We start from the raw sequence: 16,360 nt of genomic DNA, 5'->3' as shown, positions 1-16,360 counted from the left end.
ACTGGATAGATATGACTCCCTCTTAAAATGATTTAGAAACCACACAACAGTTTTGTTAATCCATACTTTATTAATGAATAATAAAATCATTTTTGCATTTCTCATCCAGAGAATATAATGTGCACTTTAATAAATTAATTTCAAAGAAATAACAATGTTAACATCATCAAGCTTTAAGGCCAGCTGTGTCATAAATTACTGTTCAAGCAGTAGAGAAATTATTAAGTATTTTCGGCCATTGAAGTCATCAAGTCTCAGGCTTAACGCCACACAACTGGGTGCCCAGTTCAAGATGAGCAGTTGGACTTAAGTACAATCTGATATAATCGGTTTTAGGCGAAGTATGGAAATAAAGCAGTTCTTTCAGCAAAAAGGCACCCTTAAGCAATTTACAGATTGCAAACATTAGCATGTCGTATGGGAAATATAGCCTCTTTAGTTCCTCAGCATTCTAGCTATCTGAGTCAATTGGCTGATAAAGTTTCCCAGTCAACCATTAAACACATTACATCTGTTCCAATATCATGCAGGCATGAACATACCATGTCACATTGCCAGAAACCAGCATTAAAGAGCTTTACAAAAATCACACAAATGCTAATTGTTACCATTTTTCTGCAAATAATACTTGTTCTAACTTTCAGTGTTAAATGAATTGGCAATCTGCTTCCAAAACGGGGGCATACGCAGATGAAGTCACGACGTCAATAAAGGAAGTAACTGACAGTAAAACATATTTTAAGACAAGAGTGACTGTGCCAAAAATGAACCAATGTCCAAATCAAACAACAGAAAATATTAAAATGACTGAAATAGTTGGTGGAGGAGTTTTGCAGATGAGAAATTGAGACAAAAAGGCATCAGTTAAGTCAAACATTTTCCAAAGTCTGCCAGTGAACCTTGATTCACTTGTGCAACTTTACGATCTAATTTTTACATATTGTTTGTAGAGGTAATCCGAAAAGGACACCAGATGGTTGTTGAACTGACCTGACAATTTTGTGGTTCTCATCAACAATAACTTGGATTTTTTTTTTATAATCAGGATATCTGAATAAAGCAATAAATGTGCATGCTAAGTCAAAAACTGCACAGCCTGCTCAATAACACCCTCCTTCCACTTCGAATTGTTCAAACGGGGTATTTAATCAGTGCAGGAGCTTTTAATTTTGACTTTTACAGGAAAGGGAAACATCAGATTCCAGTGAAGTGTTGCATGCGTTGTGTTGACATAGTAGGTGGCCATTTTATTAACTCATAAAATAAATATACACTACCAAAATATTACAAATTAAAAGTAAAACAAGGTTCAAGAAGGCAGAATGTGTTTGCATGTTTGACATTGACACATGCAGCATCTCATGCATGATTGAGAAGGTCCACTTTAGTAATCTTTGCTAAATCTGCATTCAAATCATTAGCATTTAATTGACCAAACTATTGTGCAAAATCAGAGGGAAGGGTCAGACCTTTACCCAATTGCAGACTTCAAAAAATGCTTTAGATCATCATGTGATTAACTCATCTGTGGCCTCAACACATGCAGTCGGTTTGTTGCTTTTTATTTTTTTCATTGATTATTTGTCGTTTCCCATTCCCACAGATTTAAGTCTCTAGTAATTGGTTTGTGAGAACCGTCCAGGAAGTGATCTGCGTATGGAAAGCTAAGTAAGAGGTTTAACATTAAAGTAAAACACAAACTAGACAGAACATGGTTTTTCTTCTCTTGCAAGAAAGATCAAATACAATCATTTATACAGAACAATGAATAAGTGTGTATCTCAGCTTTTGTTCTAGTTGGCTCCCTCTTACAATATTTGGTGCTTGTGATCAAATATTATCCCTGTTCTTATTAAATTCATACCGTACATCTATTTAGGCAGGCATGTGATTTCCACAGGTCTGTCAGTCAGTAAAATGCATTTTAGACTCTTTACACCTTCAGCTTGCCAAAATGATCTTTAAAAGTATTTTTTTCATGTTTTCTTTCTCCTTTTTTAACAAAAATAGATGCATGTGGCGTTTCTGCTGGATGAATCTTGATTACGTTCTTTGGTTTAAGTTGAGGTCCAGATTGACTAATAGAAAGAAGAAAGTTAAAGAGTCGCTTTGAAACAAAAGAAAACTCAATTGTTCACGTGAAGAGCCAGATAGGTTGACTTACATCATCTACATTCTTATTCTATTCAGAAGAAAAATAAACATTTATGGGGGGGGGTTCCCGTCACATCCAACAAAAGCATCTTTTGTCAATATTAACATCGTGCTTTGAGTCATGATACTGAGTGTAAGAATCAGGAAAGATTTCTCCTGAAAGATTATTTACAGTGCTTAGCATATGTATTCATACCCCTTGGCCTCTTTCACATTTTACCTTGCAACAACCACAAAGGCCAATGTACTTTTTCAGCAATTTATGTGATTGAATTATGAACATGGGGTTGGCAGAATTGCAGTGTGGAGATTTTCTTTTCTCATCAGGAACATAGAAGCTGGTCAGAGTAAGACTAAAATGCCGTGGCATGACCTTTAACAAGTTGCTAATACTCAAAAACCCTCCACTTAAACCCAACATCTAACCAAGACAAAATAGAAAACTAGAACAAATCTGCAAGGGAGTAGATACTATTTTACAGCAACTCAGAGAGGAAGATGGATGGAGCAAAATACAGGACAATCCTGGAGGAACACACGTTATTAAAGGCTTCAAAAAAACTAATTTGGAACAAAAAAAAGTCTAACTATGTAGTATGTGTTGCATAAAAACCCAAGAAAATGCGTGAAAAGTTGGGATTTTAAAGAAGCAAACTGTGAAAAAGTTCAAGGAGTATCAATATTTTAGCAAAGTGCTGCATATATAGTTTTCGTATTTTGTGTAGCATGAACATGGCCACTTGCGTTCACACTCGCACGTTCTTTCTTCCTACTGGATGCAGACATTTAGGTGCCACATAAAAGTGCGTAATAATATGTGATCTATATGCAAATGGGCATAATCGTGTCATACAAAACAGAAAACACTGTTTGTACATGTATAAAGTGTCAAATTCAGAGCATGATGTGCATGGTGCCATATATAAATATGTTTGGTAACACTTTATTTGAAGGGGTGTGAATAAGACTGACATAACACTGTCATAAACACCTGTCAAGAACAAAGAAGTCTTTATGAATGTTTGACAGTTGTCAGGAAGTGTCATTCGGTAAATAATGACACTTTTAATGCAAAGTTGCTCTAAAAGTTGCATTAAAAGTCCATTAAAAGTGCCAACTTTGCATGATTTTGTAAATTCTAATAATTTAATGCAAAGTTGGCATTTTTAATGGACTTTCAATGCAACCTTTAGAGCAACTTTGCATTAAAAGTGTAATTATTTACCGATTGACACTTCATGACAACTGTCATAAACATTCATAAAGATTTCTTTATGTTCATGACAGATGTTATGTCATGTTTTTGACAGTGTCATGTCAGTCTTATGCACACCCCTTTAAATAAAGTCTTACCATATGTTTAAAAAGTGGCACTGGCCACAGTATGCGTACATACAGTTTGCAGTTTGTGTTTTGTTTTTCAGTGAGTGTGCTTACACCAGCTGTAAGTGTGAGGATTGACCGAGGAACTCAGAGTTTTCCTTTGAGTGAGGAACATCCTCCTCCTCAGTCTGTACAATGTCTGACTGGCTGCTGTCCGGTCCCTGGGACAGGAAGTCATAGTGGTCAGCTGCCGGCTTCAGCTTGCACTCACTAATGAAGAGGTCTGTCCCATCCCAGTTGCTGAGGTCACTGTGGCCGTTGCCGCGCTCGCTGTCGTTGCTGCTACTGTTGCTGTTGTTGAGGGCGGAAAGGCCAGGGGCACGATTGGTTAAAGGCTGGTTGATATTATGCACAGAGAGGGATTTCCCTAGACTGCCCGCCCAGTCTGTAGGCCTTCTCTCTGGGTTAGATGAGAGCAGCAGAAATGGGTTAACCTCCAGGCTCAAATGCCTCCTGCAGACCCCTCCGGATTTCAAACTTGACTTCTTCCGCAGCTGCACCCTTCCGGGTGCGAACCCTGGCTCGCCGCCTCCGTCAGCACTACCATCAGCACTGCATCCTACAACGACAGAAGGGCCCACACTCTGGTCATCAGCTCCTACTTCATCCGTCATATCATCCGAGACTGGGTCAGCGGGGCATCGGAGGTGTGAGGGGTGAACCATGGGAGGAAGCTGGAGAGTAAAGCTCCCTGTCGACGATGGCGGAGGCGGCAGATCAGGAAAGTGGGATTTTTTGGAATTGGTGGCAAGGGTTGGGTAAGGGCTGTCTGGGGGTAGCAGAGGTGAAGGGGAGAGTGAAGCAGTGGAAGGGGGGTAGGACGGAGGCGCTGAATCTGGAGGGCAATCGTCATCGGCCGGTGCCAGAATGAGCCGCAGGCCTCTTGGGTTGGCACCATGAGAACGGTGTATCCCACCGCCGCCGCCGTTGTCTCCTCGCCCTCTAACTGCATCTCCCCTCTGGGGGGAGGACGGGTAGTCCAAGTTGTGGTGCTGGTGATTTTCCAGCTCAAAAAGGGGGAGAGAGGAGAGGGAGAGCCCTGAAGGACCCTTCTGGAGAACTTGGCGGTAAACATCAAGCAACGAATCCAACTTTGTTTCAATAGAGGACACCTTGGTGTGAGAGAGAACAATGGTTATTATGGAGAAAACTTCAAAGCAAGTAAAGAATGTAAAGCATTCCATTAAAAAAAATCTCCCTGTCATAACAAAACTAATCTCAGTACTTGGAAAAGTTCTTCCTGAATAACAGGTTTAAGATTACTGTAAACGAGATCCAAGACAAGAAGGTAAATCAGTTTGTTGCACAACATTTAGTACAATACATTCTTGATCAAAAATTTTAAGGTGGGGCAAGAAATGAGAAGTATTCACATTAAAACCAGTTTGTTGGTGGAGCATTTTCCATATCTGACATCCACACTCTATGGTAGGATTGTGGTACTGCACAAGCAAGCTCTCTTGCAGTGATCCATTGCAGGCCTTGTAAATGAAAAAATAAAAAAAATAATAATCTAAGGGGGATTTGCACAAAAAAGTCAAGTGTTAGCCCCATAAAAAAATCACCTATCCTGAGCTGGTGGTTTAGATGGGGAGTCCATGAAGACCTAGACAACTCCTCACCCCAAATAAAGACTCTTACTTCAAGTATGCATCATTTGAAGGAGGGTTTTCGTCTCCAAAGGTGACGTCTGCATAGGTCTTTCAACAGGACAATACCGCCTTCTAACAAAGGACTTCTTGCAGGTAAAAAAAATTACCTCTTTTCAACCATCATGCAAGTTCTTTTGATCAAATTCAAAATAATTAGGAATGATGGGGCAGGTTTAGGAAAAATAGTCAATTCCAGATCATGGAGGCCCTTAATGAAGCTACCCTCACCCCATGGAGCAGCTCCACATGCCTACTAAGCATTTAGATCAAGCATATAAACAAATTGAAATAATTTATAAGAACATAGTAGAAACTCCTACTAAGATTCCTCTGTTAACACTATTAGCAGATTTTTGAGACTCTGTACAGGCTGTTTGTGATTTACTGTATTTTCAATAAACTGGAGGCACAATTTTGTGTCTTGATCCCATTTCCTCTTAAGATTTCGACCGGTAGAGTTTATCGAGAACTGTGTGTGAGAAATATTGTCTTTGTAAAGCCACACCTGTCTCTCTACTTTACACACTCGTCCCAACATGCTCATGCCCTCCATAGAGTCTCCATCGTGGTGCAGTTTGTCCCTTGGTTTCTTATCCACCGGAATCTGCCCTTTCCCAAGAATCTGATCCACCCTAAAACACACACACACGCACACACACACTGAAGGATGATGATGCTGCAATGCAACAAAGCCACTGTGTCTCATTTCAGTTAATCTATAATTGATCATAAGCTAAATCAGGATGTGAAGATTAAAGCAAATGTCAAACATGACTTAAGAATGTCTTACATAGAACTTTGTGCTGTATTGTGACAAAATGAAAAATGTTTAAGGGGTGTCAATGGGTTTGATGTATTGACATGTTTCAAGCACAAGAACATACTTGTGTATCATTTAAAAATCATTGTCTGATGTGACATTTCAGATTTAACAAAGTAAAAACAGAAGAAGAAAATCTTATTTTTTAGCTAATTTTACCATGTTTTCAAAACCACAATTGCAGGCCTACATCCCAACTCTAAGAAAACAAAGTCACGTCTTTGCATGCACAAGAGGCCTCAACGTTGTAGTCAGTTAGTCAGGTTAATGGGCACGCTGCTTTGTTAAAACTCCTCAACACACACTGTAAATCCTCCCAAGTTAGCACTTTCCACACCCAAAGTTAAACCCTGAGGAAAAAACAATGTGTGAGGGAATGTAAGATGAGATCTAATTTGTAGAATTAACTTTTGAACTGAATCAAATTTTTTAGTCTCCTTTCACATCAACCTCAGCTAGGCCTGTCACAAAAACAAATTTTGCTAGACGATTAATTGTCTAAAAAAATTATTGCGATAAACGATAATATTGTTTCAAGACCTTTTGACACTGATTTAATGGAAATGACTAATAATGCATGCAATTTCCTGCCATGGATAGATACACTTTATTTTCAAAAGAACACATAACACTGGAACTGATAAACTAAATCAGTTCCAGTGTTAATGGATTCTCATACTCCATTAACAAAAAACGTACTTGAATAAAAACTAAACAACATAAAGCCCAAGTGGAAATAAATACTGCATTCAACCAAAAGAGTGCAGATTATGAAGTCTGTATTGGCCTTCAGTAATCACTAGATTTAAATAGAGAAGATGGGCATATCCGACTTTCTAATACAATAGTTAATACTACACGATTTTTTGCCCCTATTTTCCCCTTATGACAATCTTAGATCGTTGATCGATCTAAGATTGTCGTTGATGATTTCGTAACCGATCATCCTGTAGTGTCAGGTGTGTTACGGTAGATCGTCATGGCCACTCTGATCTAAATCAGGGTTTTTCCCAGACTGGGAGCTTTAACACTTAATGTGACAGGTAGCCAATCAGAAAGCGCGGATTCTTCTCCGTGCTTTCTGGGGGGAAATTACGGAGGGGAATCCCAAACACCTGAAACGGCGCAATCCGAAGTCCAGCGGACATTGGAGATGATATGCGGAAACAACATTGATGTTTATTCAACATTTTGTGCAAAGAATATAGAAATGACAAGGGAAGGAGTTGGAGCCAAATTGCTACCGCAGTTGATAAACTCGTAAGTTTTCAGCTGTTCTTCGTTAACGTGACATAAATAGGTTATAATGATTTTCATTAAGTCAGGACTTTACGCTGACTATAGCCACATGCATCACAAGTAGATTCTAGTAAAGCATTGATTAATGCCTGATTTTAAAATTAGTTAACTGGACTTGTAGCCATTATTTTGTGCCCATGTGGCTGGACACCACACGGCACAACGAACCCGATCGRACCGTTATWCCTAGGATTTCTGTCGGCTAATGTGTGGTCTGGTTTTGAAAATGGGCCGACAACTCATGTAGTGTGAGCTGGACATTACACAAAGGAAATGAGGTAGGGATTTGTTAGTGGAGAGTACCGGAGTTTAGCCTTTTTTTCATTCAGTGTCATCAACAGAAAGAAAAAAGGCAGGAAGAGACGATAAAGCCGATAATTAAAATGAGGTCGATAGGTTTAATTTATCGTGCGATTAATTGATTTATCGTTTATCGCGACAAGCCTAACCTCAGCTGGAATTCTGGACTAATGAAACTGAGTCACACAGACGTTTTCTAACCCATTGAGATCAGGTTTTTATGATGCACTGCAAAAACACAAAATCTTATCAAGTGTTTTGTCTGGTTTCTAGTGCAAATATCTTAGTACACTTGAAATAAGACAAAACTAGCTTACAAATAACATTTCAGCAAGATATAGGAGCTCGTTTTGAGTCAACAATTTCTTAATATTGACAAAAAGTACTAGTTCCACTGGCAGATTAATTCACTTCCAACTCGGGGCCCTTATTATAAGTGAAATAATCTGTACCCCTTCATCAAAATTAAGAAGTTATTCACTTAAAATGTTACTAGTATGTCAGTTTTATCTTAATTCAAGTGCATTAATGAGATACTTTCACTAAAATGTCCCAAAATACTTGGCAAGATTTTGTGTTTATGCAGTGTGGTCACTCCAAGTCACTGACTTTGTTGTTCTGAAAAGACTGTCTGTTTCGGGGGCATGTTTAAAATCATTATTGACCTATTTGTGCTCAAACTTCAACTTCCTAGTTTATTTCCTGTAATTTTAGCTTCTGAATTAATGTGATAAGTTAACCAATAACAGCTTGCAAAGCAAATACTATCTTGGTTTTCAAATATGACTTAAAGTATTATAGTAGTATAACACTAGCCCCAAGAAATAATAAAAATCTCTCCTTCTGTCTTATTGTGGTATTTAGCAAATAGAAATTAATTTGACTAATTAATTCAAAATGAGACAGTGAGAAATACCAATTATGTCTTTTTATGCAGAATATATAAATTTGTTTTCAACTGCTTCAGTTGTACTCCACTATCTTTCCTGAGTGTTTTATACACATTGCTGTACAGTTGTCCATAAAAGTACTTCATATGAGTGGAAAACAAAGATAACAGTTAAAGATAAATGGACAAAGTAGATAATTTGTTCAACCCGATGAAGATGTTTTTTTTTTGTTGTTATTGTTATTTCTCATTTCAACACGACTGATTGAGGATAAGCAGTGAAGAATCAGTTGACTGGAGTCAGCAAATCAAAACAGACTGGGTTTGCTGGAAAAGGAGTGAACCTCTCTGGCTTCAGCTTTTACAGGAAGACATAAACGCAGTGTCCGTTTCACGGGAAGAATGAAAGAAACCGAAACTACAAACGCCAGTTCACGAGAATGAGGATAGGTGACAGGCAGAGACGTGTGTAAACATTAAGCTAAGCAAGTAGGCTTCAAAGCCTTGTCGCTTGTAGTGCAACAAAGAAAGCATGTCATTTTGAGATGATCAAGTAAATTATTGAGACAGAACTAAACTGTGTCAGCCCTTGACCTGCGAGCAGATTAGCACTGGTTTGTGTCAGCTCCACGAGACAACAATTCGTTTGGTAAAACATTTTTTCACTGCCACCAAATTAACTGGCTGCAGAAGCAAATGGCTCTTTGCTTCAAAATAATCAAACTGCTATTCTACATCAAAATGGCTTCATGGCAGGACTCTGTCTGATACTTTAAACATGCAGTGTGTCATTTCTCAGGAGTCCAACTGATGACTTGAATCCCTTGTAGATCTGAATCTTATTCAGCATTACAGCAGAGGCTCACTGGGTCATCATCAGGCTCGACAAGTCACTGAAGTCCCAATTTAGAATTGCAGTATGTCGCCCTCTGGTGGCAGGAAATGTTGGAGAAGAACAAAGCCCGACTTTTTACCCACCATCAAGCAAAGTCTAATAGGAGCAATAAGAGGGTTTGAGTTCACAATGCAGCTCAATTCTGAAAACGGCTGACAAACGGGCATTTAATTTGTCTGGGTTGATGACAAAATAGCAAATTATGCAGTCATGTCTCTAAAGACACCTCTATATAGCTCTTGTTATATTTACAACAACCACACAACGCCTACAGAAAAGGCCCTTCATTTGTTCAGATTAGGTTTATAATTTTACAATGAGATATTGTCAAGTTTAACTTGTCTTACAGGTTTTTTAATGTGGGGGAATAATGTGGGGGAAAACTGTGACAAAACAAACACAACAAAACAACAGCAGATTATTGATTTAGCTGATCTTATCTGACCACTAGGGATGGGAAATATTGGTCAAAAATTTAATCATATTTTGTGGTATTTATTTCACTGTCTTTTGGTTATGAAATATGTGACAAGTTTACTATAGCACCACTGAGGTAAAAAAAAAAATAAAATTAAGTTAGAATTCCTAAAGAATTCTAACCACCATTGGAGAATGGTGGTTTTCACTCTAGATGAAGGAAAACAACGTCCTGCTAAACCTGGGTCAACCTGCACTTGTAACATATGAATATTCTGCAACAATTTATTAGAGGAAATTGAGTTGCATTGAGTTTACAAATATGGTGGTATTTCAAACAAATCAGACTTAATTTACATCATAGTGTCGTTTGACCCAGGCTGCATCCAGCCATGTTAAAAGGGGAGCCAGGGAGCCAGGGCAGGCCAGTTCTAACCCAGACGCTGAGTGTTTCCTCTGATTCTGGCTGTAATATGAATGCAGCAAGGAAGAAGAAAACGTCTTGATACGACCTCTTAATGACCTTGGAGGGGGTCCAACTACTGTATCCAGTCTGGTGGAAAGAAAAGAAACTGAACATGCACACAGGGAAACAAAGACACTCTGGTTGGGTAAGAATCCTGAAGTAGGATGTTTTTTTGTTGTTGAAGTAATTTGCATCCAAAAAATATCATTCAAGTATTTCAGTGACATCTGCAAAACTATTTGCGATCGCAAAATGTTGGTAAGTAGGGTGCTTAAACTGGTAATGAGGGTAACCTTCAAATTATTAGGACTCCTGGTAAAGACATCTGTCTACAGGCCAACTGTCAGTTTAGAGGCAAACCAGAAAGATCCATTTTCTGTTCCACTACTACAAGTGAAAATGTAGGTTTTCTAAATACATACTCTCCAGTTAGAGGGATCTCTAAAAAAAAAGATAAAACAACACATTCTTCATATTCATCATCTTAAAGTTTTACGACTATGCAGCCTCTGTTTGTAGAACCTGGAGACCCTTGATCACAATGGCGCCTGTCATGAATGCAAAGGCTAGTTAGCATGCCACCTGTTAGCTAAAAATATGTAGCTAAAAGCTACATATTGTTGTTTTAATGTAAGATTTTCTTTCCCTTAAATAATCTCAACTTAAGTTTGTATTTTTAGACATTTTTCAATGTATGATCATGCTACTGATGTAAATGAGCTCAATTTTAAACTTCATACATATGTACAGTATAACAGAGACCATTAACAATAGAGAGCACAGCAAGAGAAAATGTTTCTAATAAAGCCGAAAAATTTCACTGTCCTGTAAAAATAGCATTGCTTAACTAAACAATAACCTTTGGAGAAAGGTTGGAAATATTCTAGAATTACAACGTAAAGTTTTTGTGACTGTGTGTGTTTTTATGTCAGAGTTTCCTGACCTCGTCTGAAGGCTCTTGATGCGGCAGAGCATGTCCAGGTGTCCAGCAGAGTACTGCTCAATCACGTCCTTCACATCATATGGACGCAGAGTCTCCTTAAACTTCTTCTTAGCTACGTGAAATTTCATGATCCTACACAAAAACACAAAACACACAGAGAACCAGGTGGAATTTGACTTTAACTTCATCTTTCTTTAAAGTGTCTTGATGTGTAGCATTAATGGAACTTGCCTCTATCAGTGTTTCTCAACCTTTTTTGGGCCAGCGCCCCCCTAGCCCTAATCCAGGTCCCTCACCGCCCCCCACCAAAGAATTTGTAGGTTACTTTGCACTGACAATTAATATTACTATCATTATCGTAGATGTTTTGAATCGGCGCACCGGTTATGTTTTCCCGTACACTTCGCGCCCCTTACGCTCCTTCACCTCGCGCACATAACGGGGTAAATGTAGTGAGTTTTGCCCTAAACGTATCGGCGTCTGGAGGAGGGGGGGGGGGGGCGAGCATATGTTTCTACGCTCCTTCTTGGGGGGGCGCCGATTTATGTTTTCGCATCCACCTGAATAATGTGTAGTTGCGCCCCTGCCCATGGCACTTCAGCAATATTATTTTACCTTTTATCTGGAAATGGTGTCTATTTATTCTTACCATACAGTCTCTGTATTAATTATTGCTCGAAAGGTCTTGCCATAATTTATTCCTCCGTATTTACTTTAGTTTCTTAGTTTATTCTTGCATTTTGTTTTTCATTCATTTCCATTTAGTTTCATTTGATTAGTTTTATCCTCTCGGTTTATTGCTATGCCCACTTATAGTTTCTTTCCTGTTGCTAAATTTATTTGATCGTTTATTGACCATCAGTAATTTTCACTCATTACCTGCTGCGCCGCCTAATCATCATGTGTTTCACATCATGTGTGTATTTTTCAATGTTCAGCGTCGGATTCTCTGTTTTTATGCCATAATTCACATCTAGTTCGTCGCTCCATTTTATGTCCCACTTGTCATGTTTTAGAGTTTTGCGCAATGTGCGCGGCGTTTTTTTTTTTAATCCCTAAGATGCAGGGCGGTCGGGAAACATGTCGAAAAGGCAGACTGACATGAACCTTTTAAAACAATGCGACAATTTCTGCATTCTGATTATTGAAATTTAAAAGTGCTGTGTTGTTCTATTACCCCCGTTTCATACCGGACCACTTGCAGCACCGTGTTAACACTATAAAATGAACGCTCTCTATCGTGGAATCACCCATGGAGGGATTTCTTTATCTAAATGGGCTCATTTTTCAGAGGGATACAAAGTCAGGGTATCTTGATTTTAGTAATTACATGTTTATAAGAGCGATTTTCTGTTGTCCATCCATGGAAGCGGGCAGCTTTCAAACGGAAATAAAACATTTTTTAATATAAATTGCTGCTTTGACATGATCACAGAACTGCCAAAACATATGTAGCCTACATAAATACCAGACAAAGTGAATCACAGCAGCGTCATCAGCTGGTGTAACGCTGAACTGATGCGGAGCGGAGCCATGAAACTACAAACACTGAATAGAAGAAGAGCTGCCATTGATACAGTTGCAGCCAAGCATGATTTAATGTTACACAATACAGTTTTACCAAGTTGCTCCAAGTCTAAACTGGTATTGTTGTGGATTTACGGTGTAAAGTTTACCTTAGACCAAACGCCCCCCAAAAGCATCCCAGCGCCCCCCTTTTGTAAAAATGTCGGCCAGCGCCCCCTGCCGTCCTCTGAACGCCCCCTGGGGGGCGGTACCGCCCACGTTGAGAACCGCTACTCTAGATGGAACTAAGACAAGTGAAAAAAAAAAATCTGATGAGATGCAATTGCTAAGACAGACCAGCAGATGGCAGCAGCAGCTTGCTGATCATCGACTTCAATTCTTATTTCTGTTTACTTTTTTTGTGTGATTGAATTAAGAACACACAATTGAGCAGATTTGGCTTTAAATCAATATTTCTATCAACGTGTTTCTGAGCTGAGCTCCAGGAAGAACAGTAATATCAGGTTTAAACACATTTTACCCATCCAAGGTCTGAACTTAAATCTCAAAGTGGCAAACTCGGTCTTTCAGCATCTTTACAGTTTTCTGGAAGTTTGTTCCAAGTTTGGGCTGCATAAAAACTGAAGACTCAGTCAGAGTCCCAGTTTTATTTTGATAAAGAAATGGAGGATTGAGATCATGTTAGAGTGAAGGTAAGGAGGTTTTTCCAACCTTGAAGACTTAGAGCTCATCATCTAAGATAAATCATCAAAATACTAATGAAAACAAAGATCTGATTATTAAGAAGGGTATTAGTGTATTTGTCTTGAGAGATGAAGGTTTAATTGCTGAAAAAGAAGTTATTGGTTGATCAAAAAAATGCTTAAAACTAAATCTGCAGGGGTTTCAATAATTGATGTCTGTCTCAAAATCTTCTGTTCAAAAACTAAATTAGTCGAATTTCACAACAGCTAAAAATTAACACCTCAAATTCAAATGACTACTTCCATTTGCTGAAGGGAGGCACTGATGGATGAACAATATTGATGTAGGTAAGAAGATCCATGGTCTTTGTTCCTTTAAATTCCCTGCTGGTTTCCACTTGTCTGTTTGGTTCACAGTTTTAATGGAAACACCCCGAGACAGACAACCCGCTGAAAAAACAGACCCAACTGGGGGACGGGGTGTCCGGTCCTCAACCTGAAACCCTGGGAAAGACCTGGGATCTGGCAACCTATGGAGGCGGCCCGCTGAGTGGACGCTAGAAGACAGAGGCACAGTTTGTGCATGTGTGGATCCGATTCTCAAAGCGAAAGAGATGGGAATCAAAGGACTTTAGCGATGTTGCGTGGAAAACAAAAAGGTGTTCAAATGCCAAACTAATAACTCGTTCTGAGCTTGTTTTCTCTGCCAGACAAATAACGACAATGTAGCCGTCTAAGTTAAGGATCTCGTAAAGGAGTCCACCTCGTTTTATTGAACTTTGGTCTTAAATTAATGCCAAGTGTTGATGATTCTGGGCACTACTACTGCGGTCAGGGGTTGACAAGTGCATCGTGACCGTTCGACAGCTATGCAGCGAGAATCATCGTCCTTTTCATGCCGAATTGTTGCCAATTCTTGAACAAATTTGTTTACAAAATAGTAGGGCATCTGGATTATCCTAAGGCGAGGAATTATCTTTAACTTTCAAACTCGTGTGTTTTTATTTCCAGCCTACCTGACAGCTCTGATGACCGCTTTTAGCGGAGCTGAAAGATCCTCCACAGTGATGTCACAATGGCAACCTTTCTCGTCGAAGGAATCGTCCGTGGTCATGCCTGGGTCCACTGCAAGAGACAGCAGCACTGATCCATCAATCAGCACAGGCCCGTAGAAAATCATTTCCAGTCCGAGAAACCCATAAAGCACTTTCTTCAACGCGGGTCTCTGCAGGAGACGTCAAGAATTCTTTTTAAAGCTGATACTATTTGGCCTTAAGCAGGTGAAGATTTATGGTCCGTCTGGATGGCAGTATTAGGAATTAGAAGCGATTTGCCAACTGAACTATGTAAGGTTTTAGGAGGTCCATCCATTCATCCATCCATCCATCCATCCATCCATCCATCCATCCATCCATCCATCCATCCATCCATCCATCCATCCATCCATCCATCCACCCACCCACCCACCTCATTTACAATGAGTTTGACGTGGAATACTCTTATAAAAATTGATCTGTAATTAATTTCAGAATTGCATCATTCATGGTAGCAGCATGCTAGAGTAGGTTTGCTTTGCTTGTTCTTTTTTTGTAGACTTTTGCTTTTATATTTCTTTAGTCAAAGCATTGCATGTTTAGACAATCATTCCCTCTGTGTTTGGATGCCGTGCAGCCGGAAGGATTTTTATCCTTACTTTTTTTTTTGGCTTTCGAGCAGTCGTCGTGATGCATAACCATGGCAACAAGATATTGTTTTTTACAAATAGGAGGGGCTGTTTAGCATCTAACAGCTCAAATAACACCTGAACTGCAACCTAGAGATCCCCAATGAGCTGAAAAGGAGGTTTCATTGATGTAGAACAGCACCAAAGAGCAGACAGAGAAGGAGGAAGTTCAAACCACCTCTTTTGTTGATCTTAGAGGGAAAGGATATTATCCCCAACTCCAACATCTCTCTGAACCAGACAGAGATTTAAAAAGACGTCTGTGTGGCATGAATGGCTGTTACCAGAAATCCTTCCTGCCCACAGCATCGCAATCAACAACAGGTCTTTGGAGGTACTTGGATGAGATGGGTCAATGGCATTTAATTTGCCTTTGAATTGAACAGAAAAAGTTTGAAGAAGAAAATAATGAGTGTATATTTCAAATCTCTGTCTTTAGTTAATACAGATACTGCAAGCTGTGAGGAAAAAACTTCAGCGCTTTCTTTCTATTCTGTCCTGCTGAGAGATTTCCTATCATCCAGTAAATCCTATGGGGTAAAAATAACATGGGGAGAGTTTAGAAGAACAAAAAAAAAAACATTTGTACATTTTTTTAATGATAAACTGAATGTGGACTAATCTAGATGGATTACGAAACACAAACAAGTTATAATAATAATAATAATAATAATAAAAGATAAGTCTCTCAGTCCTGCTTTCAACAAATTATCCAACTCCCTCACTGTAATGTTTCCTCAGATGGGTTTCACTTCCTGTGGAGGCTGTTCTGGGATCTTATTCAATTGTCTGAGTGCATGTCAATTGAACCGTTAATGGAAATAAACTCTTGAGAAATGGGCCCGACACAAACAAACAAAACTGATCTAGCAACAGCAAAAGGTGCTGAAAATCCTTCTTCAGTCAAGTTTTACATGAGAGTAACGGGAGACGAAAACCAAAAGAGAAATGTTAGGATGCTGGGCTATGCAATTACTTTTTCATTTCGTTTTATTTCTACTTCAGGCCAGTTAAAGGGGTGGGGGGGGGGGGGAGTTATTTGTAGGTAGTACAAATTTAAAATGTATCCAGAAATTAGAAAAAAATACATATATCTTTCCTGACCCCACTGAGGGACAAGGGTGTCAGAAAATGGATGGATGGATGGATACATATATTTTCATGCAGTAGAAATCAGAAATCAGGCTAAACTTTACAGCTGAGTGATTT

At 39.1% G+C, this 16,360-nt stretch overlaps 1 protein-coding gene across 5 annotated transcripts in view; it reads right to left on the bottom strand.

The window, feature by feature from the left end:
* Positions 1–3,432: 3,432 nt before the first annotated feature.
* Positions 3,433–16,360, bottom strand: part of kcnq5a (potassium voltage-gated channel, KQT-like subfamily, member 5a) — a 129,489-nt gene continuing 116,561 nt past the window's right edge. For 4 of the 5 annotated variants that reach the window (XM_008428850.2, XM_017309171.1, XM_017309172.1 and 1 more), the window contains 4 exons: positions 14,445–14,553; positions 11,219–11,350; positions 5,695–5,821; positions 3,433–4,649 (listed from right to left, as the gene is read on the bottom strand). In XM_008428850.2, the coding sequence (XP_008427072.1) occupies positions 3,588–4,649; positions 5,695–5,821; positions 11,219–11,350; positions 14,445–14,553 (1,430 nt within the window). In that variant the 3' untranslated portion in view covers positions 3,433–3,587. The remainder of the gene's footprint in view (positions 4,650–5,694; positions 5,822–11,218; positions 11,351–14,444; positions 14,554–16,360) is intronic. The other variant, XM_008428853.2, reaches the window with a different exon arrangement.

Source organism: Poecilia reticulata, linkage group LG15, assembly GCF_000633615.1.
Source record: "Poecilia reticulata strain Guanapo linkage group LG15, Guppy_female_1.0+MT, whole genome shotgun sequence".
NCBI classification, from domain to species: domain Eukaryota; kingdom Metazoa; phylum Chordata; class Actinopteri; order Cyprinodontiformes; family Poeciliidae; genus Poecilia; species Poecilia reticulata.
The sequence above is the reverse complement of the archived record's forward strand: the minus strand, read 5'-3'. Positions and strand labels throughout refer to the sequence as shown.